General features: G+C 32.9%; 1 protein-coding gene across 1 annotated transcript; it reads right to left on the bottom strand.

Annotated features, from left to right (window-relative positions):
• Positions 1 to 13,697: 13,697 nt before the first annotated feature.
• Positions 13,698 to 21,687, bottom strand: LOC140441213 (uncharacterized). Its single transcript, XM_072531796.1, has 2 exons — positions 20,904 to 21,687; positions 13,698 to 13,790 (listed from the first exon to the last, which is right to left on the bottom strand). Exon 1 carries the CDS (start codon positions 21,664 to 21,666, stop codon positions 20,947 to 20,949), a length of 720 nt encoding a protein of 239 aa, XP_072387897.1. The 5' UTR covers positions 21,667 to 21,687; the 3' UTR covers positions 13,698 to 13,790; positions 20,904 to 20,946.
• Between the last annotated feature and the right edge of the window lie 2,558 nt (positions 21,688 to 24,245).

Genomic DNA, 24,245 nt, shown 5'->3' with positions numbered 1-24,245 from the left:
AACTCCAAATTTGCCACAAGCAAACAATTTCAGAATCTTAATAAAATCAAACATACAAATCGTTTTTTCGTATAGGTATACCGAATTTTTAAAATTAATATTGCCACATAGGTTTGGTATGTTAGATCCCATTTTTATTCCTATGTTACACCCGTGATTCCTGTAGTACGTAGCTAATCTAAGATATGTTCTAGTATTAATTTGTTAAGTAATATTAGTTGAGACCGGATATATTATTTTACTGGTTTTAATCTATCACTTTTCCTGTTATTTGATTTTAAAAGATAAAGTTTAAGAACCTGTGACATATATATAAATTAAACACATAATATATATATATATATATATATATATATATATATATATATATATATATAAATGTTTTTAATGGGTTGGAGTCAATAAAAGGGGCTATTGGTTAACTATTTAATATCTCAATTGTGTTTACAATTCTTATCAAGAGCTGCTAAAAAAGACAAAATATCTTACAAAGTTGAACTATAAAGAATAACATTTTTTTGTTAACTCACCAAATAAAATTAGTTTCGTTAATAAAAATTGCTGCAAATACATGTCAAAAAGAATTAATACTAAAATGCCCTTATCTAATAAATTCTTCCCTGAAATTTTAATAATTTTGAAAACATTTTCTTAACAAAAAAAATAATTGAATTTATAAATAGTTTAAAGTAGCAACCAATTACAAATAAGCCTCAATGTCATAAATGCCAACTTAAAATGTTTAGCTTTGACAATTATTATATTGTCAAAAATAAAATTTTGTTTAAAAATTCTTTTTTGTTTAGTAACAAAAAAGAAGAAGATTTATTCACCATTGATAGATGTCTGAAAAAATGTAACAGATATATGGAAAATTAAATAAAAATGTGATATTTTTCAAGTTTTTTATATAAATTATAAAGAAATAATATAATTATAAATTTTGCTTAGGTTTTGAATTTCTGATCTTTTGTTTAAACTATTATCACTTTTGCTAATACAAACCATTTCTAAAAAAGTCCTTTTGAATTTATTACTTTCACTACATAAAATTTTAATGTTATCAAAATCCATAATATGGTCTTTATCGATTACATGCGCTGCCAAAGCACAAGATGGTTTTTTAATTCTGCAATCACTTATGTGAGAAATAATGCGATTTGAAAGATTTCTTCCGGTCTCACCAACATAGTCAGATTCACACTGAGTACAACTAATGCTGTATACTACATTCGTTTTTTCAAATTTGTCTATAGGATATTTAGTTTTGGAATATAAAGATGAAATAGTTTTGATGTTCTTTGTTGCTATTTTTATATTGTCAATAACCTTTAGTGTTTGTATTAATTTAGGTGTTAATGATGGTATAAAAGGTAGTGAATGGTAATAGATGTTCTGATTGTTAGATACAATGTTTTGAGATTTAGCAAAAAATGGTGTTAAGTTATTTATATTAACAATATTAGAAAAAAGCATCCTATGTAGCATATCTGGAGGATAAGGAGGACTGTATTCTGTAGAAAAAGGAATTAAATATGAAATTTATTAAATTCACCCAAATATAAATATTAAATTTACACTACATACAGAAAATTATATAATTTCTAGATATTGTGCATTCTGCTTTTACTATCACTGCTGACTTTAAGTATACAATGTACAATTCATTATGTAGCCATTACTGTCTACTGTTGAACATAAGTCTCCTTCAAGCTCCTACATGTCTCCCGATTTTAAGCTGTCATAATACAGCTATAACGTATGTCTTTATTTGTAACGTAATTTTGGCACAAAATTCATTCACTAAGTTTTAACAAAGACAAAATAATTTTAAGTTTTCTCTTGTCATATAAATTGAGAATTAGGTATTTAGAGATTTCACGCAAAACCATTTATAAATAGCGAAGTATCAGCTGGGAAAACTATTTCTAACCTATTGAAGTGAAACATTACGTGCATTTACTGCACATAGGTCAGAAAGATTGATGAGAAGAGCAAAAAACCAGTTAAATATATCAACGAGGAGAGTTTGGCTGGTCAATATAGATCTTCTAAGAGTACGATATCGTTGGAATTAAGGAAAAATAATCTTAAATATCGAAAAAGTGCTGCAAATAAACTTAACCTTTAGGTAGCGACGTCACAGTGTGGGAGACTGGATAGATTGTTGTTTTTTGATCTTGGCATTACACAGATTATTTTAGGGAGTCGAACGAATAATTGTGAATCATCATATAATTGAATCTTCTATTGACAGAGACTATATGATGACTAGGAACGAATTGATCTAGAGTAGTGAATCGATGTAAAGAACCGCTATTCTATGGCCCTACCCGTGACGACGCCTTCTCGTGGCGCTAGTTTCGTGACGCTTGCCTCAAAATTTTACTTCTTCTAGTTCCATGAGCGTTATCGATCGGGATATCATGTTATCTACCATATTCGCTATCGTGACTTTATTGACAGCAGCTCTAAATAACGATGTAGTTGATTTTCCATACCATTGCCTTAGATTTTTCAGCCATGATGTTCTTCTATCAGGACCACGATTACCTTGGATCTTTCCCTGAATGATCAGATGTAAAAGATCATATTTTTCAGGTAGTCTCATAATGTGACCGAACTATTCCAGCTTGCGTTTCTTTATTATATTGACCAGTTGTGTTGTTTGGTTCAGCCGTCTAAGGAACTCCTCATTTCTAACTCTGTCGACCCAGCTTATTTTTAGTAGTCGCCTGTATACCCACATCTCAAAGGCTGTCAAGCGTCTAAGGATAGCCTCAGTTAGAGTCCACGCTTTCACTCCATACAGCAGGACAGGAAAGATGTGGCAAGATGTCATTCGAACTCTAAGGTCAATGCTAAGATCGTGACTGCAAAGTACGTTTCTCATTGTTACAAAGGCAGCTCGGGCTTGTTCTATTCGGCTTTTAATTTCTGCGGTTGGATCCCAGCTCTAATTGATATTACTGCCGAGATACACGAGTTTCTCTACTCCGTCCAGTGTGGCATCTCCGACTTTTATACCGTCATCCTGTATATAATTTTGTTTGCTAACTATCATATATTTAGTTTTCTTAACGGTGAGTTTTAATCCATACTGATCACAAGTCTGTTTTATTTTGTTCATTAGATTTTGAAGGTTTTCTCCACAATTAGCAAGCACTAAGGTATCGTCGGCATATCTAATATTAGATCAGATAAAAGGCATATATCGAGCACAGTTTAATTTAATCTTGCCCAAGAACTTTCGATCCCTAGATCATCTTCAGGGGCATTTCGTCAATTGCGGCCTATCCGACAAGAACAAAATGTTGAATCTATCCATTCTGTCTCCGGCTTCTGCAAGTAATGTAGCCTTTCTTAAATAATTTTAAAGTGTTTGTTTGTCCTTTTGTAGTGTAGTGTGATGTATATTTATATGTTTATGACATTTTGTTCTTGTCGGATAGGCCGCAATTGACGAAATGCCCCTGAAGATGATCTAGGGATCGAAAGTACTTGGGCAAGATTAAATTAAACCGTGCTCGATATATGCCTTTTATCTGATCAAAGTATATCTAATATTGTTGACGGTTACTCCATTCACAATAATACCTTCGGTTGTCTCCATTAAGGCTTCTATAAATATTTCCTCCGAATATAAGTTAAAAAGTAAAGGCGACAATATACAGCCAATATACACCCATAATTTTACTGTAGAGGAAAAAAATATTCTAACGCCAGTATAGAAGCCTTTAAAATCATTATTTTAGTTGACGGAAACTATGTCATTTTAAGTAATTCTAACATAAAGTAAAACATTAGATTTTTTACAAATATTATAGAGGAATGCCCTGAAAATGTAATTTTTGAAAAATTTAGAAATAAAATACTTGTCTGGGTAAAAGAGCAAGGGGTGAAACTGAAAAGTCAGAGCTATATGAATAACTTCCTTTAAAAATAGCTTCAGTTTAATTACAAAAATCATGTTTATGACGATAGTATGTTTTGGTCAGGCTAGAAAATCGACATGTATAGCCCCCCCCTCACTTAGGAGTGGAAAACTTTTTTGGATATTTTTTGTGATCTGAAAATAGACATTCTTAGCAAAATTTAGCTTGTTTGTTAATTTTTAGAGGTTCAGTTGCATTTTCGTCTCGGAGGACTGGACTATTATTAAAAAAATATCATAAGAATATTCACAAGCGAATTCAAGGTTTCAGATGTTATATTCGTCAATTGTTTTTTGTATTTGTTCTGTATTTCGCCGGTATTTTTAAATTCTGTCTTTGTTGTCGCTATCAACACAAGAGCACAATAGGGTCAGGACACAGTAGGCTTTGCAACTCTTTATTTAACAGTCTCTATAGAATTATCTGTAGAGTACTTAAAACAATTCAAAAATAATACTTTTAATAACACGCAAATGCATTAAACAATAAACTGTAATAGTGGAAAATTTAATTGACTTTGGAAAATTTGTAAACTATTAAAATTATTGTAGCGTAAACACAATAAACTTATACATACACAAAAAAGCGGGGAAATCATAGGATATTAAAATAATTTTTATACACTTATAAGAATATCAACGATTACTACGTTACCTTAGCTTTGGTAGATCAAAGGACGATCTCTTCATAAGACATAGAGCAACTTACAGTATATTTCAAATATTTTGCGCATATTTTTCATTAGAATAAAAACTTTGACTTTGACTTAAACGGTCCGCTAAGTTGGGAAATTTAATATCAAATTCCCCCAATAATTATTAAAGCTCTGTCAAAGACAAGCAAAAATACGATTTTAACCCTTAACCTTATTAATTTTAACACATTTTACTTACGTAACCGGCCAACTCGGTTCCGTTAGGCACACCACTGTTATTGAATGTACTATTTAGATTTACCCATATATCTCTTATATTCTTTTTTGATTTCGTATTAAAGTTAAAATTAAATTTTCTATATAAAAAAAGGTGCTATTATAGTATGCGGTATACCTAGAGGGTGCAATCTACCTGAAGGATTTGCACAAAATAATAAATTGCAAGAAAACTTTTGTAGAAAAGATATTTATTCACAATCAATAAACATTTGGAGCCAAATAAAGACTTAATTAATAAATAAATAAAAACTTTTGTAAATCTGCTAGGCCATTTTATTTGAAAAGAAGGGTTTATGTTGTATGAACAGAACGTTCTTCCCTGCCTTTCTATTTCTTCCACGCAGTGATGGATTGCAGTTATTTCCGCCTGAAAAACTGTCACATCCTTAGATAAACTTACCGGGAAATCTATCCCTTGATTTGTCCCTACTATGCCGGCTCCTACCCCCTCCGATGTTTTTAAGCCATCCGTGTACCAGGTAGCAGCAGCTTGTATGGGTACACCTTTATGCGAGTCTTCCCTGCCTGGTTTCTTAATTGTGAACTTATTGTTAAAGCTATATCTCGTAACTGTTGCCCCCGTATGTTTACCGTATAGTTAGCTCCTCAATTAGCTTTCTGTTGTCAGTACCATGCATCTGGCTTATATGTCGCTGACTATGGATTAATCTGTGCATCACGGATCTGGCTTCGCCCTGTATAAAGATATGAAGTGGTGGTAGATTCAACAGGACTACCAGCGATGCAGTAGGAGTTGTTTTTAAGGCCCCCGTAATACACAAGCATGCTAGCCCTTGTGTATTACCTAGCAGCCTTATTGCTCCCACTTGCTGCGTATTTGTCCACCACGTCACCGAGCCATAGGTTATCATGGGTCTAATAACCCTTGTATATAACCATAGAGTCATTTTGGGGTTAAGTTCCCAATTCTTACCGCACATTCTTCTACATCTGCCCAAGGACATAATACCTTTCTGTGTGGTTTTTAGAATGTGAGTATTCCATGTAAGCCTATGATCAAAATATACCCCAAGGTATTTTGTTTCTTTGGCAAATGAAATCTCTGTTCTTCCCAGTACCGGTGGTTTTAGGCATTGTAGTGCTGTTTTTTTGGTGAAGTGACAATTTGTGTTTTCTGAGCATTGACTATCAGTCTCTCTTGTTTACACCAGTCGTCAACTATATTTAGGGCTGCTTGCATTCTCTCAGACACTACCTGAGTAAACCTGCCCCTGACAACGATTGCTATATCGTCAACATATCCTAGACAATAAAAGCCTTCTGTGGACAGATTTCTGAGGAGATCATCTACCAAGGTTGCCCAAAGTAGAGGGGACAGAACTCCTCCTTGTGGACAGTCTCCACCTAATTTTGCTTTGATGGTTGCTTTACCCAGAGTGGACATTACTGTCCTATTCTCCAGGGATGCCCTTATCCATCTGCATATTATTGCAGGTGCGCCTCGTCTACTCATAGCTCCTATCAAAGACATTATTAAATGCCCCTTCTATATCTAAAAAAGCGGTCATTGCTATATCTTTGTCTTTCATTGACTTTGAGATAAGCCTATTTAGATCATCCAACGCAGAGTCCGTAGATTTACCAGGTTACCGTAGTTAGGTCTGATACTTTACCTACCTTAGGTAAGTATATGACTTTGACCTTTTGCCATATTTCCGGTATGACCCCCCATGCTAAACTGGCTTTGAGGAGCTTGCATAGGTGTGGTATCAATACCTCTAATCCCATATGCAACAGTATTGGATATATGCCATCTGTCCCTGGAGACTTATATGGCCGAAACTTATTTATAGCCCATCTAATTCTGTTTGGTTTTGTGATTGCTGTGGCTATTTCCCAATCTGTAGACCTTGGTCTAGTGAGCCTTTGGTCTATGTTGATTTGCCTATCTGCATCATCCAGAATTGTTGAGCCCGGAAAGTGCGTGTTCATTAGTTCTCTAAGACTTTCCTCTTTGGTGTCCGTAAATTTGTCATTAGCTTTCTTTAAGAAACCTACTTCTTTGATTGTAGCACCATCCTTTGCCAGGACTTTATGGATTCGAGAACATGCCGGGATATCTGTAATCTCCTCGTAAAACTCTCTCCATGAATTCCTTTTGGCTTTCCGAATTTCTTTATTGTATAGCGTTAGCTTATACCTGTAGGCATCCCAATCTTGGTTACTTTTGGCTTTATTAAATAGGCTTCGGCTTCCGAAGGGTTTATGCTTACTCACACCTTGAAAAAAGATTACAGTGTTGTTACTCTTATGAGAGAATGTATAAACTACCAATAAAAACAATCTTTACAAAATGAATTAAACACATAAGTCAGATAAATATTATTATTGTACTTTTACAAATTAATAATTTGTCCTATCAATTTACTATTTAAGTTGGGACTTAGTCACAAGATTGGCTTATTCCCAACTTAAATAGCACATTGATATGAAAAATTAACCATTAAGGTAAAAAAACAGTTTTTTTTAGTTAGGTAGTTAGTTATTCTTCTTCAAGTGCCATCTTCGTTCCGAAGGTTGGCGATCATCAGGGCTATACGTATTTTCGAAACTGCTGACCGAAACAATTCGTTGTTGCTACAGCTATACCATTCCCGTAGATTCTTTAGCCAGGAGTTTCGTCTTCTTGCTATGGACCTTTTTCCTGCTATTTTCCCTTGCATAATTATTCGAAGCAGTTCATATCTTTCGCCTCTTGTAATGTGTCCCAAGTATTGTAGTTTTCGTTTTTTGATCGTAAATATGACTTCCTTTTCTTTATTCATTCTTCTCAAGACCTCGACATTTGTGACTCTCTCGGTCCATGATATTCTCAGGATTCTGCGATACATCCACAGTTCAAATGCTTCTTATTTTTTGGTATCAATCTTTTTCAACGTCTATGACTCCATTCCGTAGAACAGCACAGAAAGTACGTAACATCTCATCAGGCGAAGTTTCATTTCAAGGCTCAAATCTCTTCCGCAGAACATTCTCTTCATTTTAGTGAATATGAATCTGGCTTTTTCTATTCTTATTTTGATTTCTGCTGAGCTATTGTTGTCTTGATTTATAAAAGTGCCTAAATATTTGTATTTGCTAACTCGATCGATAATTTCATTGTGTAAATATAAATTTTGGACATTTTGTGTTGATTTCGATATTACCATAAATTTAGTTTTCTTTATGTTCAAAGATAGTCCATATTCTTCGCTGCAGTCTGCTATCTTATTCACCAATGTCTGTAGCTCTTCAAGTGTTTCTGCGATCAGAACGGTGTCGTCGGCAAATCTCAGATTGTTTAATCTAACACCATTTATTTTAATACCTACGGATTGCTCAGAGAGTGTTCTATTCATTACGTCTTCGGAATAGAGATTAAACAGGGTTGGTGACAGTATACACCCTTGTCTCACACCTCGCTTTATTTCAATTTCTTCAGTGGTATTATTCTCTACTCTCACTACTGCTTTCTGATTGTAGTACATATTTGCTATTAGTCGGATGTCTCGTTTATCTAAATTCTTTTCTGTCAGGAGTCTGATTAGGTGATCATGCCGCACTTTATCAAAGGCCTTGTTGTAATCTATGAAACACATGAATACATCTTGATTTATGTCAAGACATCTTTGAGACATAACGTTCAGTGCAAACAACGCCTCTCTTGTTCCAAGTCCATTTCGGAATCCAAACTGGGTATTATTGATGTCCATTTCCAGTTTTCTGTGTACTCTAGAGTGTATAATTTTCAGAAATATTTTCAGTACATGGCTCATCAGACTGATTGTACGGTAATCACTGCATTGTTTGGCATTTATCTTTTTTGGTATAGTAACAAAGGTGGATAAAAGCCATTGTTGTGGTATTTTTCCTGATGTATAAATGCTACTGAAAAGTTTAACTAAAATGTGAATCGAGTCTTTTTCTATTAGTTTAAGGATTTCCGTTGGTATTTCATCTGGACCTGGGGCTATACCATTTTTCATTCTTTTTAGTGCGTACATTACTTCTTCTTCCGTTATTTCTGGACCTTCGTCTCCTTGTATGTTACTTAGCTCAGATTGTTGTCTATCATCTGCAAAGAGTTCTTCAATATAGTTTTTCCATGTCTTCAACTGTTCTTCTAGTTCTGTTATTATGTTTCTGTTGACATTATACAGGGTATTTGGCTGCTTACGTTTTTGTGTACCTTCAAGTTCTTTCACTTTTTTATGTACATTAAAAATATTATGTTTTGCCTGCAATTGCTCTATTTCTTCAGTTAGTTATTAGGTTAGATTAATTACTAGGTTAAAAACAAGGTTAGATAAAAATAAAAAACCATAGATTAGTCATTAAGTTTTCTTTATTGCAATACTTACATACTTTTTAATTATACAATGATCGTTACGCACATTTCTACTGCATATTTCACACAATTTGTTTTTGTTTCCTGTTCTTTTTTTTTGGGCACATGTCACTTCCTTATTAAGACTGAAGTTTTTTCGAGTTTTTTCTTTATATTGTGTGGTTCAACTTCCTGTAAGCATTTTTCAATACACTGTTTTTGGTTCCAATTGTAGTCCCCCTGATTCTCTTCTCAAAATTTGAGGCAACACTAGTTGTTCTGCTGTCGTTCTAAGAAACAATCTTCGCTTTTTATTTTTGTTTTCGTTCCATTTTGGATGTAAATTTGTCCAAGTAATAAATAAGGCTATCCCAGCTACGTCTAAAATATTCATAAAAAATGCACTAGGCAAAACGGTTAGTTCGTCTTTTGCACATATATTTATAAACCATTTGGTCTAGCGTATCGACACCACATTTTGTACTATTATAATAGAGTAAAGGCCTAAAGCAAGGATGCTGTTTGTCACCGACACTCTTTAAAATATACGTCCAAGAAGCATTGAGGAATTGGAGAAATAAATGTAGATTTATGGGCATCGAAGTGGGACAAGAAACTCTGTATACATTGTTGTTTGCAGATGATCAGGTGGTGGTTGCAACCGATGAGGAAGATATAAATTATATGAATCGAAAATTATTTGAGGAATATGCCAAATGGGGGCTTACTGTAAACATAAGCAAAACAGAATATTTAAAATTGGGAGGAAATACCACAGATCTGAGGCTTGAAAACGCAGTCATAAAAGGCTGCAACCAGTATAAATATCTAGGAAGCATCATATCAGCAGATGGCAGAGTTAAGATAGATGTACAAAACCGAATAACCCAAGGGAAAAAATGCATCCTAATACTGAATTCATTACTGTGGTCTAATAAAATAAAGATGCATACCAAACTTCGCGTATACAGAGCAATTGTAGAACCAATTACCACATATGGTGCCGAATGTTGGACGATGACAAAGAATGAACGAGATAAAGTAGACGTTGTGGAAATGGATTATCTTAGAAGGTCATGTCGAGTATCGAGAATGGAAAGAATCAGGAATGAGGAAATACGAAACCGTACAGGAATTAGAGATACTCTTTCAGATAGAATACAAGGAAGGCAATTACAATGGTATGGTCACGTGATGAGAATGGAGGAGGAGCGATGGCCAAAGAAAGCCTTAATGCATGTTCCGCCAGAAAGAAGGAAAAGGGGAAGACCACCAAATTCCTGGAGAAGAGAAATTACAAAATCAATGCAATCTAGAGGCTTAGAAGAGGGAGATTGGAGAGATAGGAAATGATGGAGGCTGAAATGCGGGAAGCGGCAATCGCCGTAGGACCCCCGTTATATGATGATGATAATAGAGTATCATAGCTGGTGTTTTGTCAACATCATCTGCACAGAAGGGATTGTGATGCATGCTAGACAGGACTAGGACCCATCTTTGATTTTTCGGAATGTAAGAAACAAGAGTTTCTTGTGGAGTGAATTCGAAAATTAAAGATTTCTCTAAACAGTTCTTGTTTGGTAAAAATTCCCGAGGAACAAATCAAATTCATTTTGCCCACAAGAGTTTGCAAGATCAGTGAAATAGTTATAGGAGGTCACATTCCTCCTAGAATTATAATAAGGCTCAACGAGTTGCTTTACAACTTGAGATTCAAGACCTTTGGCTACTGTATTTCCGTTTTTTCCTGTATATGGTATTTCACCTAAAGCGTAATATGTTTCCGAGTCACAGGCCCACCATATTTGAAGGCATATACTGCTTGTAGGGACACCTACCTCGATACGGAACAAGTTACTCATCTACCGTTACCTTGTTTTCTGGTAAATAGTATTTCTGAAAAGTTCGGTTTACTTGATTCCACATATCGCGTATTGCTGCTAATTTGTCGTTCCTTCTTCGTTCGGACCTCGTGTCCTTATCGTCAAATCGAACAAATCTTAGCAATTTTTTGAATCGTTTTAAATCCATGGTAGCTTTAAATATAGTAGGTCCATAAAACTTACTCCATAGTATATCTACGTTATAAATGTTGGCACTCAATTGTCTTGCAGTTAATAGTGGTCCAATAAAGGCATATAGCTTTGTATTCGCAATATTGCCAGTTCTCTATCCCAGGACTTTGTCGGCTTCTATATAATTTGTACACTTTACTATTTCGTTTGTGACGATAATATATTTTATCGTCTAGAGTACGCCTATGTGTTAAACAAAACATGTTTTTGTTCCGTCTCGAATAATATAAAAGTCGAAACTGAAAGACAGCTAACCATTTTTCGACGCGTTGAGTTGAGAATATCTGACCTTGGGGACAGGTGCGTTGAACGTGTCCTTCCAAATCCAGTCGATCTGGCGCGTTGAGCGAGATTGACATTCCTTCCTCTGACTGCGTCAATCTGGTGCGTTGAACGATTTTGGCGTGATCTTTCTATCTGGTGTGTTGAACTAGGTAGACAACCTTATCCCTGTCCAAGTACTCGCACTGCGTTGAGATACGAGTACGACTTCAATTCCTCGATCGCCGTATTTTGGTATCGTCACACCCATCTATCGAAATAAATAAACAGTACGTCTTTGTATTCGAACATTGTATTTAGTAGGTACTTAACGATAATTACTTTTTATTTGTATATGTAAATCCGAAATAAATGACATACGATCGAATCCTGTTTTTCTCTGGCTGAATTATACTAGCTGACATCACACGTTCACAGTGTTTTCGTCCACAAACAGACAAAAGGAATCAACAGGATTATCTAAACTTTGACGTATTTTGTGTACTTTGCTTTTTATTATGTCGCAGGATCGCATCTGTCCTATCGGTTGTGTTTGAATCTGCTAGTTAATTCCATCCTTAGTTTCAAAAATTACATAATCTGAGATCTGGGAACTTGTATCTACACACTCTTCTTCATTATCACTTAATACTACTTACTGATCATCCTCTTCACTTGCTTCCGAAAAATAATCTATAATTTCATTCAGAGTCACATTTAATACCACCTATTTCAGTAGATTCTTCTTCATCGAAATCCCATAAATTGTTAGGAATATCTTGCAGTCCTGCAGCTGATTATGGTTTTTAGGACATTTTATTCGCACTATCTACTTTCAACGTAATTCAATATAATTTTAAGAGCTTATTTGTCGACACTAACATCGATATAAAACGACTGATAGCAGATGCATTATTTATTTCAAAATACGTATAGGTATCTAGCTAACAATATTATTGCATTCTAACAATGATTGTCAGTTTTTAAAATTCATTTAAACTAGATATAACACCTACTGTAAGCATCTCTTTAATGTTAACATCAAAGAGATGTTTACATTGTTTGTTACACGTTAAGACTTTATTTTTTAATAATAACAATTTTTAATCTAATAACAGAATCATAAAAGTCGTTTAGAAAATCCACAAAAACATTACCCGACTTTCAGATTAACTTATGTGACAAAGATTTAGACTTAAGGTATAAATATAAATAGGATAAGACGGGCTCGTGTGGTCTCTCTACGTGACAAAATCCTTTCGACGCAATAATTTCAAAAATAATAATGAATATTTTAAATAGCACATGACTATGTTAAGAAAGAAACACACTTCTAAACAAATTCAGTGATGAATAAAATTCAATAAAAAAATTTTTATTAGTTTATTATAAAAGAATTGGCGTCTTGGGCCCGTTGCCCAAAATAAGGGTTAACTGATAATATATTTTACATTTATTTGGAGAAAATATACAAATATTATTGCAAAAATAAAAGAAAATTACAGATTCTATTCATGTTCCAAAGTTGGATATTGTGGAACTTATTGGATTCAGACAGTCAGTAGTTGATTTACTTCTTCACAAAGATACACCTAAGAGAAGTAGACCTTCAGCGAAATAACGTTCTCCGCAATCGTTGAAAAGAAAGCTTACCGAAAAACGACCTTATATGAAATTTAGATATGATTGGGATAATTATGTACCAATCTATGATTACAACAAAGAAAATTCTAGGTATAAGATGGAGGGTTGTAAAGGGAGGACGCACATGTTTTGCAAAAAATGTCAAGTTCACTTATGTGTTATGAATGGCAGAAATTATTTTGCCGAATTTCATAATAGATTGGCTGTTAAGTCATTTTCTAAACAACTATTCTTGTTTTTTGTATTTTGATACATAATAATAATACATTTATATCAAGTATTTAAATAAATTAAATACAAATTAGTTGATTTTGTTTATTTTTTTGTAACATCCCTAAATGCAACATGTACTTTGTAAGGTACAGGTGGTAACAAAAAAACAGATGGGGAGAGGCAGAATTTTTTAATTACGTATTATTTTAGTTACCTCTCCTAAGCATATCTACCACATTTTATAATGTTTGGATGCCTCTATCTAGGTATGTGACTAAAAGAGTTTTAATACAGAAATAAAATTAAAAAAAAGCAAAATATTTTTATATTTTCAGATACACAGTAAGAGTATTTTTAGTGCCCAATATTTTGAAATTAAATTTTCAGAAATTTCCAAAAACCTGAAAAAAAAGAAAAGTTTTAAAATATATAGCATATAAAAAATACATATTATTTTAATCATTCATATGTTGACTTATTGCTTCAATATAATATTATGTAATATGTCAATAGTCACCGATTATTTAAAATTATATAAAAAAAAGATATCTTATACTCCGTATTACACTCAAAATATGTAGGGAAATACAAATATGAAGAAGATGACGAGAACCGATTAGAACATATAGAAAAAGTAGAACTATTCTGACCTGAAAATGGCAAGTGTGACGTTGCCGAAACGTCATCAAAACAAGGGTTTTTCTAAAAACTAAATAAATACAGGAAATAAACAAATATTATTGTGAAGCAGCTAAACCATCACTATATCACAGAAGAATGTACTTAAAGTTAACCTATGCAATTAAATCAAATGCAAATCCTAACAACGACACCTTCAAATATGATCACCTTAACCGATTATCAACATGCTTCTCCAATAAACCACATCTACATAAACCTTTCTACCACCGAATCAAAATGGATCTCTCATCTCTGAACACTACCTTACCTCCTTGCTTTCCCGTTAGTTTTGAACCTGCTGCACCATGGACTTTGGGAGTACCTAAAATAATAACTACCCTAACATCATTGGACAAACACACTACTAACCATTGTATAATACATCAAAATCTGCAAAACTTATTATCAAAATATACAACTTTCTCTCAAATTTATACAGATGCTTCAAAATCAACAGATGGCGTGGGAGCAGCAGTTATATCCTCTAATATGTGTCAAAAATATAAGTTGCCAATACACTATAGTACTCTTAATGCAGAATTATATGCCATATACGAGGCACTCACATATATTATATCCTCACCAAATCAGAAATATATAATTTTGACTGATTCACTAAACTCCCTACAATCTATAGGAAGAATATACCCCGAGAATCATATTCTTGAAAAAATAAAACAAAATCTGATAGAGATAGAAAATTGTAATAAGGAGGTAATCTTTATTTGGATCCCATCACATAATGGTATTAGAGGTAATGAAGAAGCAGATAAGTGTGCGCGTGAAGCCGTCAATTCAGCTGACTCTATTATTGTGAAATACGTGATAGCTAGTGATGTTTCAAGTGTTATCAAATCGCGGATCCTAAGTGAGTGGCAAAACCGGTGGGAATTTTCAGTGTCCAATCTTCGGAATATTAAACCGGACATTAAACCATGATGATGTTTCTCCACTAAAAGAAGGGATCAAGTGACAATAACTCGTCTTAGATTAGGTCATACCAGTGCCACGCACAAGTTCTTAATTGCTAAAGAATCCGAACCAAAATGTGAGCAGTGTAACGTTAAACTTTCGGTGAAACATGTTGGTGTAGACTGTCCAGTTTTCTCCACAGCAAGAATCAATTATGGTATCTCAATAAACTTAGAGAAAGCAATTGGTGCAAATTGTTCATTCACAAATATGGTAAACTACTTAAAAGCTATTAATTTTGTTAATATATAATATATTTAATATTGTAAATCTGATTCTCGCTAATAGCCTTCGGGTTGATGCGAATTTGTAAATAAAAAAAAAACAAATATTAATTCTGTACCTCTTTAAGTCGTAACAAAAAACGCAGCACTGATTACAAAAAATTTAACAATTTATTTACAGAAGAAAAAAAAATAATATGATGAACATGTACCGAGCACACAGTTTAGATTTTACAAAGTCTTGTGAAATCTCTTTCTCTCTCTCTCTCCCTCTCTCTGTCTCTCTATTTACCAGTCAGCTTCCCTTTCAAAAATGCAGAGGTGTTAACTGTGATGTGTACATAGATTTTATGACTACCATAAAGCAATTGGCAGGTTCACAGATGCTAGATCAATTTCTAATGTGTACTCAGAACCAATTTTAAAAATACCATAAAAGAGGTGCAAAAGAGGATTTTAGTAAATGGAGAAAGATACTACGAATCTCATGGGTTTATCGAGTGACAAATTATAAAATTCTCCGCAGAATGTGTAAAAATGTGATGTACTTCTCACAATAATAAAACGGAAATGGAAATACTTTTTTCATATTATGAGGAATAATAATAGGTATTGTGTGCTACTATCGGTTATTGAAAAAAAAGTAATATTGATAAGAGAGGCTTCGGAATACGTTTTATTTTCTGTTAATTTGTTGCTTAATTATTGTAAAAATAGCTTTAAAAGTTGATTTTTTGAAAATTAATAATAACTTAAAGATTCTGTTCTATTTTGACAGAAGAGGTAATTCCATCATAGACATATGTTCTACGGTATATGTGCTATACTTAGTTGTAGTCATTACCCACTATTTTAGTTAATCAGCTTTTCTAACGCAGTGGTATAGTTTTTTGTGTAGTTGAAATTTATAAAAGAAGGAAATATGAAATAAGGTTCATTTTATGGCCTGCGAAAATCTCTTTTGGGGTACGAATTGGGGTACGAAAAAGCTGACAAAAGAAAAAATCCGAGTGGTGGAACGAAGAAGTAGGAAAATTAATTAAAGACAAAAAAAAGCTTATCAAACATGGCTATCCACGAAAGACTCGAAGACACGAAGACCGCAGAATTTACAGCAGACTCAACAGGGAAGCAAAGAAGGAAGTCACTAAAAGAAAAAACGAAATGTGGGAAGAGAAATGCGAAGAGATGGATCGATGCTTAGGAGGAACCAAAGTGACACAAGCTTGGAAATTCATAAAAAGTATTAGAAAAGAAAGAAAAGATGAGGGAAATATAAACCTGATTCAAAATAAAAAGTGGGAAAAATATTACGAAACGCTATTAACAGAAAGTAGGCACGAATTTATGGAAAGACCTGACCATATCTCAATGACAGAAAACTCAGAGGTGCATAAGATAAACAAAGAAGAACTGAAAAAAGAATTGAAACAAATGAAAAATGTAAAAACACCCGGGCCTGAAGACATTCCCATCGAGTTGGTGAAACATGGACCGGATGCTCTTTTGGAAAGCTTAGTGAATATTTTTAATAAATGCTTAATTGAAGGCCAAACGATTCCAGACGATTAGAATTTGGCCCACATTAGCCCCATTTATAAAAAGGGAGACAGAAAAGAATGCGGAATTTATAGAGTCATTAGCGTAACTAGCTCGCTGGGAAGGTTATATGGTCGTATATTGAAAAGAAAAATAGAAGAGGAGTATAAAGAAATTGATGAACAAAGCGGCTTCAGAGCAGGAAGATCGTGCGTGGACAGCACATTTACCCTTCAACAAGTAATTGAAAAAGGAACAGCTCGAAACCTTCCTACGCATGTGGTATTTATAGATCTGGAGAAGGCTTATGATACAGTTCCTTTAAAACTCTTATTTAGTGTCTTGACGAAAACGGACCTTAGTAAAACATATCTAAAAGCAATACTGAACATCTATAAATGTCCTCAAAACACTGTAAAAACAGGAAATACTTTCTCAAGGGTATTTACAGTAACGAAAGGCTTGAGACAAGGATGTTGTCTTTTCACCACCCTATTCAAAATATATATCCAAGAAGCACTGCACCAGTGGAGACAAAAATGTGCGGGAATGGGGTTGAAGATTAACAACCATTATCTGACAACGCTGTTATTTGCAGATGATCAAGTACTAATTTCAAGCTGTGAAGAAGATGCAGATTATATGCTTAGAAAGCTCAAAGATGTATACGAAAAATGGGGGATGAGTATGAATATGTCTAAAACAGAATATATGCGAATAGGCAGTAAAGACAAAGACCCGGATTTGGAAATTAGACAAATGAAAAGGTGTTACGAATACAAATATTTGGGAAGTATTATTTGCAGTAAAGGAACACCGGAACGAGATATAGACTATAGAGTGCAACAAGGCAGGAAGAGTCTTTAAATTCTGAATTCGATACAATTCGTCCAACAAAGCTACTGTGAGAACTAAAATGATTATCTACAAAGTAATTGTAGAGCCCATTCTTAAATATGGAGCAGAATGTTGGCAAACGACAGTAAAAGGAAAGAAAAAAATTGACACGGTTGAAATGGACTACCTGAGAAGAGCTTGCCATATATCAAGAGTAGAACGTATACCTAATTCTGAAATTAGACGAAAAACAGATAGAGTACATACAACTTCTGAAAGAATAGAAACTAGAGAGTTAATATGGTATGGACACGTACAGAGGATGGACGACAACAGATGGCCAAAAAGAGCTATGGAATACAATCCAAGTAATAGAAGGAAACGAGGAAGACCAGCCAAGTCTTGGGTACAAGGTGTTATGGAAACCATAAAAGACAGAGCCATTGATGAAGACACCTGGAGAGATAGAAAAAGATGGCGATCGAAAAGCGCCCGTATTTCGATCCACGCTTATATAAATATATATATATATATATATATATATATATATATATATATATATATATATATATAAAGAAGTAAACGTTATATATATATATATATATATATATATATATATATATATATATATATATATATATATGTATAGCCTCTAGTACCAAAAGGTATTTGGATTCTGCACTAAACGTCTCTATTGTGCACAAATTGTACAAATTAAAGTGCTCAGAATTAAATGTCCATCCAGTTTCTTTCGAAAAATATCGACGAGTGTTAAGAACTTATAAGTTGGGGTTCCATAAACCCAAAAAAGACCACTGTAAAAAGTGCTTAAAATATACGAATTTGACAGAGGAGGAAAAAATAACACACGAACAGGCTCATCACGAACACATGCTAAGGAAGCAATTAGCTCGTGAGGCTAGAGACGAAGACAAAGAAATTTCAAAGAGTAATCCAGAGGTACTATCGTTTAACTTTGACCTCGAAGCAGTGCTTACGACTCCAAAGGGTCCAACAGACAAAGATTTTACCTACGAAAATTGGCTATTTACAACCTGACTCTCTACAACTTAGGGAATCAGGACGGAATCTGTTACCTTTGGGACGAAACCCAAGGAAAAAGGGGGTCAAACGAGATATCCTCGTTTACAATATCGAGATATCCTTTACAATTACATTATCAATCATCCAACCATTACTGAGGTTCGAATGATATCGGACGGGTGTGGCGGGCAACAAAGAAATTCACATTTTGCTGCTATGTGCTTGAAACTTCTTACGGATCATACTAATTTAAAAACGATTGATCACAAGTTTTTTGAAACAGGGCATACCGAGATGGAGTGTGATTCACTCCACTCGAAAATCGAACAAAAATCAAAATATGTCCCTGTTTATTCACCAGAAGGTTGGGCTCAGATAATAAGAAATGCTCGAACACATCCACGTCCATTTGAAGTCAGATTTATAATGTTTGATGACGTCTTTGATTTCAAGTCCTTTGGAATACAGAACTATACATTGAACCAAATTCCTTGGCAACAAGTTTGCTGGTTACGATACATTAAAACCGATGCCATGGTGACAATGTCCTATAAAAAAAATTTTGGAGATGAACAAGTAAACTTCATGAAAAGTCGTGGTCGACCCAAAAACGTTGACTTGAAGAAAGCTTATGATAAGCAGTTGCCAATTGCGATTGCTAAATATAAAGATCTGCAGAAAATGTGTAATGATTTAACAATTCCAAAGAACTATCATAACTTTTATAATTCTATAAATGCCGATAAAAATATAAAGGACAATTTACCGGAGCCAAATGAAAGCGAGGATTCAGACGAGAATTAAATTATTCTAAAATATGAAGTCTTTTACCAAGTATGTTATTACTTCTATCTTTTTTATTGTTATTATTTTTCATTATTAGAAGGTACTTTTTGTTCCACTTTTACCATAATAAAGGTTGATATAATTTCACGTATATGCATTTTATTACAAAAACTTCAATGCCGCAATCACGAATGTAACTTTTTCCGAAAAATAATGGATATTTTCGAAAATCTCTGATAATATTTCTAAAATATAACCATAACATCTGATATTAAAAGTACAAAAAAAATGTCGCATTAAATCCTGAATTTTGTCAACTAATTGAAAGTTTAAAGGTTGAATATCTCCTAACGCTCATTTTGCACATTCGTGGGTGTGGCATTGCACCGACGATATATAATCTCTTTTTGTTTATGGGATAGTTTCATAAATAAAATGATGGATTAAGTACATATAAAACCAACCAACTAAGACTGCAGCTGTTTTCAAGACCACTCAAACGGCAAACACCTAATCTGGAGGCAACAACAATTTAGACTTTTATAATTTTTAAGCTATGAATTTAGTTTTTGAAATAGTAAAATCGAGAAATAAAAAAGGCCAACTCCAGTTCTTAGGGTTGAAGAACATTACATATCGTTTTAAAATTCGTATAAAAATGACATTTCGAATAAAAAAAAATTTCTACATGTTGATGCGTCCGAGTTTTAAATGTGTATAAGCTTCAATTCGCAGTATTTTTAAAAACCCATTAATTGCGAAATGATTTAATTTGATACAATAAAATCGATATAATGCTTTCAGAATTAATGTAGACCTAATCATAATAACTTTGTACATAAAAGTTTTCTGGGATAAACAAAAAAAATTTTCAATAATTGTTAAGTGAAACATCGTTAAATATTTACAGCTAAATACATGCAATATTGTCCCTATTATTACACGAAATTAAATTTTTTTGTGCATTTTTAGAACAGTTTTTAATACTTTTCAAAAAATAAACTTTTAAAAATAGTGTCACTTTTCTATATCATCTACCGTTCTTCAACTTTAGTTTTTGAAATTAAATAGCAATCTAACATTGTTTGTATAATTATTTATAAGTAAATATTAACATTTAATCTTTTACTTGTTTTAAAAAGCAGTTGTTAGATAACTGTATCAATGAGTGTCACGAAAAATGCTTTTTCTTTTCCAATTTCTCTGGTCCAAATAGTAGACAGTTGCGTTAATTAAAAACAATATAGAATTTAAACCTGACATGTTACATTGAATTTATAAATAAGTGAAACCCAACAAAAACATATTCATAAAAAATCTAGACTAATAATTAATAAAAATATAATTTAAAAAACAAAGACCTCAAATATATATAATTAATTGGAGAAATTTAAATACACTAGGTTTTTATATAATATATAATATACTTACAATTTTTAATTTAATTAGGCCATAGTTTTTCAATATTGGGTCTTTAGGCAACACGTTCATCGTGATTTACCCAGAACCCAGATGGAACTTGACTAGATTTTTCCATACTTCTTTTTTTTATATTTAATGCATGAGCATCTCGCTTGTCTAAACGTTCGTCGTCGTATATCCATCCACGGTTATCAGCATTTCTCTTGTCTAAACGTTCATCGTCGTATATCCACCCACGGTTGTTGGCATTTCTCTTGTCTAAACGTTCATCGTCGTATATCCATCCACGGTTGTTGGCATTTCTCTTGTCTAAACGTTCGTCGTCGTATATCCATGCACGGTTGTCAGCATTTCTCTTGTTTAAACGTTCATCGTCATATATCCATCCACCTCTGTTGGCATTTCTCTTGTCTAAACGTTCATCGTCGTATATCCATGCACGGTTGTCAGCATTTCTCTTGTCTAAACGTTCATCGTCGTATATCCATGCACGGTTGTCAGCATTTCTCTTGTCTAAACGTTCATCGTCATATATCCATCCACCTTTGTTGGCATTTCTCTTGTCTAAACGTTCATCGTCGTATATCCATCCACGGTTAATAGCATTTCGCTTGTCTAAGCGTTCATCGTCATATATCCAACCACGATTTTGGCCTACATTCGCTTCTCTTTTACCTTTTTTTATTTTTGCTTCTCTTTTACCATAGCGGAATGCTAAAATTGTTTGAAACAACAGGATAACCAATAACGACTGAAATATTAAACGACTCATGATAAACTTTTGCTAAAAAGCATTGCGTTTATTCTTTAATAGTTCACATTTTATCAAAAAGAAAAGATAAAGCAGTGGCGTAGACTGTTTAGTAAATTACCGTTTATATAAAGTTAATCCAATAATGTTAAAATCATTTAAACGTGTATTTAAAGGCGTTTTTAAATGTGCTATATGCACAAGAAATTCAAATAAATTGTTAAATATTTATAGTATTGTAAAGGATTCATAATCCCATACAGATTGGTTTAAAAAAATTATGTTGGTGCATTTAAATAGCTACGATAATAAGTGATGACGTTTAAAGGAAAAATTTTTTTCCTAGTATTTTTCCTACAGAAACTTTTGTTCTAGTAATCCAATCATAAATTTTAAATCTGCTTAAAATTTGCATAAAATAGAACTACTTTGAATTTAATAATCAAATATATACAAATAACAGTGTAGATCTTATAATGGGTAATACTCTAAGCCCATTGCTATCAGATTTTTTATGAACCATCTGAAAACAAAGATTTCAAAACATTCCGTACTCAAACAGTTTTTATATTGGTGGTGATACCAGTTATGATTTAGAACTCCACACAGATGCAAGCAAATAAGGATACGGAGCTTGTCTGATGCAAAAAATCTTATCTGGATAATAAATTTCATCCGATATATTATATTAACAAAAAGACCACACCAGCAGAATAAATATACTCTAGTTACGAATTAAAAGTATTAGCCATCATCCAAGCAGTAAAGAAGTTCCGTACTTATTTATTAGGTACTAAATTCAAAATAATAACAAATTGCCAAGCTTTCCAAAAGACGATGGACAAAAAATATCTAACTACGAGAGTAGCAAGATGGGCTTTACTATTAGAGGAATACGAATACGAAATAGAACATCGATCAGGCACCCGAATGTCTCATGTTGATGCTCTTAGCAAACATTGTGCTGTATTGTAAGAGGACGAGAAAATAGAATGCGAAATTATCAAAAAGCTAAAAATAACGCAAGAAAAAGACAAATATATTCAATCAATTAAGCAAATATTGGAAAGAGAAGACGAATATAATAATTATTTTATAAAGAATGATATTTTATATAAGTAGGTACGCAGACGGTATAGGGCTAATAGTTGTACCAGAGGCTTTGCAAAATTAGATTTTAAGACGTGCACACGAGATACGACATTTTGCAGTAACGAAGACGAAAGAGGTACTTGAGGGAGAGTTTTATGTCAAAAAGGCAAGAGAGAAGATCAATTATCATCAAAAATTTCGTGATTCTATATTATAGATATAATAATACATGAACAATAGAATATAATTAAAAAAAGAAAATCAAAATAATATTTCCCTATACTGGGATTTAATTTCATTCGTTTTTACCAATGAACCTTAACGACATAAAGATTCATAAGAACTACTTGAATTTGTCAGCGCATGCGTTCTGGCTAAAACAGAACCTCACTTTTAAACTTTCTAACAATCAAAAATTTAGTTATTGCCGACAATTCAAATAATTACCTCCTTTTAAATGTAGTTACATTGGGTTTTTCGATTAACCTTGGGTAAACCTTTGCGTTTTAAGTTCAAAGCTACCATACATTTCAAACCTTAAAAAAAAACTTTTTTTGCACATAGTAACAAAAAACACCAGTATGTATTAATATAAAATTACTTAAATTGGGAATCTTCCGGCGTTGTGTGTTTCTGTGTATATGCTGATTTATTTATTAGATTAATTTTTGATGTTTCTTTACAATAATAACATCTTAATGCTACAGATCTTTTAAAGATGAACTGATGATGCCAATTGAACAGTAGGCGAAACGTCTTCAATAAATAGATAAAGTAGCACAACTCTTCTCTTTTTTATCTCCAAATTGACCGAAATATCCCATTCACTTACGAGTGCACTTTATATATATATATATATATATATATATATATATATATATATATATATATATATATACATTAGAAGTTGTTTCGTTAAATCTTATTAAATGTAGTGAAAAAAACTTTTTTAATATGTTTTAGTACGACAGTGGTCCTAACCGATACATATCTTAAATTATATTGGTACCTTTTCATTATATATTATCGGCAAGATTGTAAGTTACTAATAAAAATCTTTATCAATTTTGTTTATTACTTACTATTTTTAGTCTAGCGTTTCCTTTTGTTAAGTTTAAAAATATAAAAATATCAATTAAATTACCATGCGATCTAGATAATATAAAACCAGATAAATGCCCCAGAGAATGTAGTTTTTAAAATATTATTTAAAAAAATGCATTCAAAAATTTTACTATAGGTGGTGTATATTCATGTGAGTGAGAAATTCGCCCCTAAAATCTGTACGCAAATTTAATTCATTGATATAGTTTTTATTATTTTCTCACGTTAAATTATCAAATATGAATATCAAGAACAACAGAGATAAAATTCAACAATCTATATAAAAGCATATATTGAATATCAAACTATTAGATTCATAACAAGATGTCCTCTTTGAACGTCCTCTTCTTTTTTTCCCATTTCACACCTCCTTCAGTATTGTTTTAACATTTCGATTATCTGGC

Source organism: Diabrotica undecimpunctata, chromosome 5, assembly GCF_040954645.1.
Source record: "Diabrotica undecimpunctata isolate CICGRU chromosome 5, icDiaUnde3, whole genome shotgun sequence".
NCBI lineage: Eukaryota > Metazoa > Arthropoda > Insecta > Coleoptera > Chrysomelidae > Diabrotica > Diabrotica undecimpunctata.
This window is presented reverse-complemented; position numbering and strand designations above follow the sequence as displayed.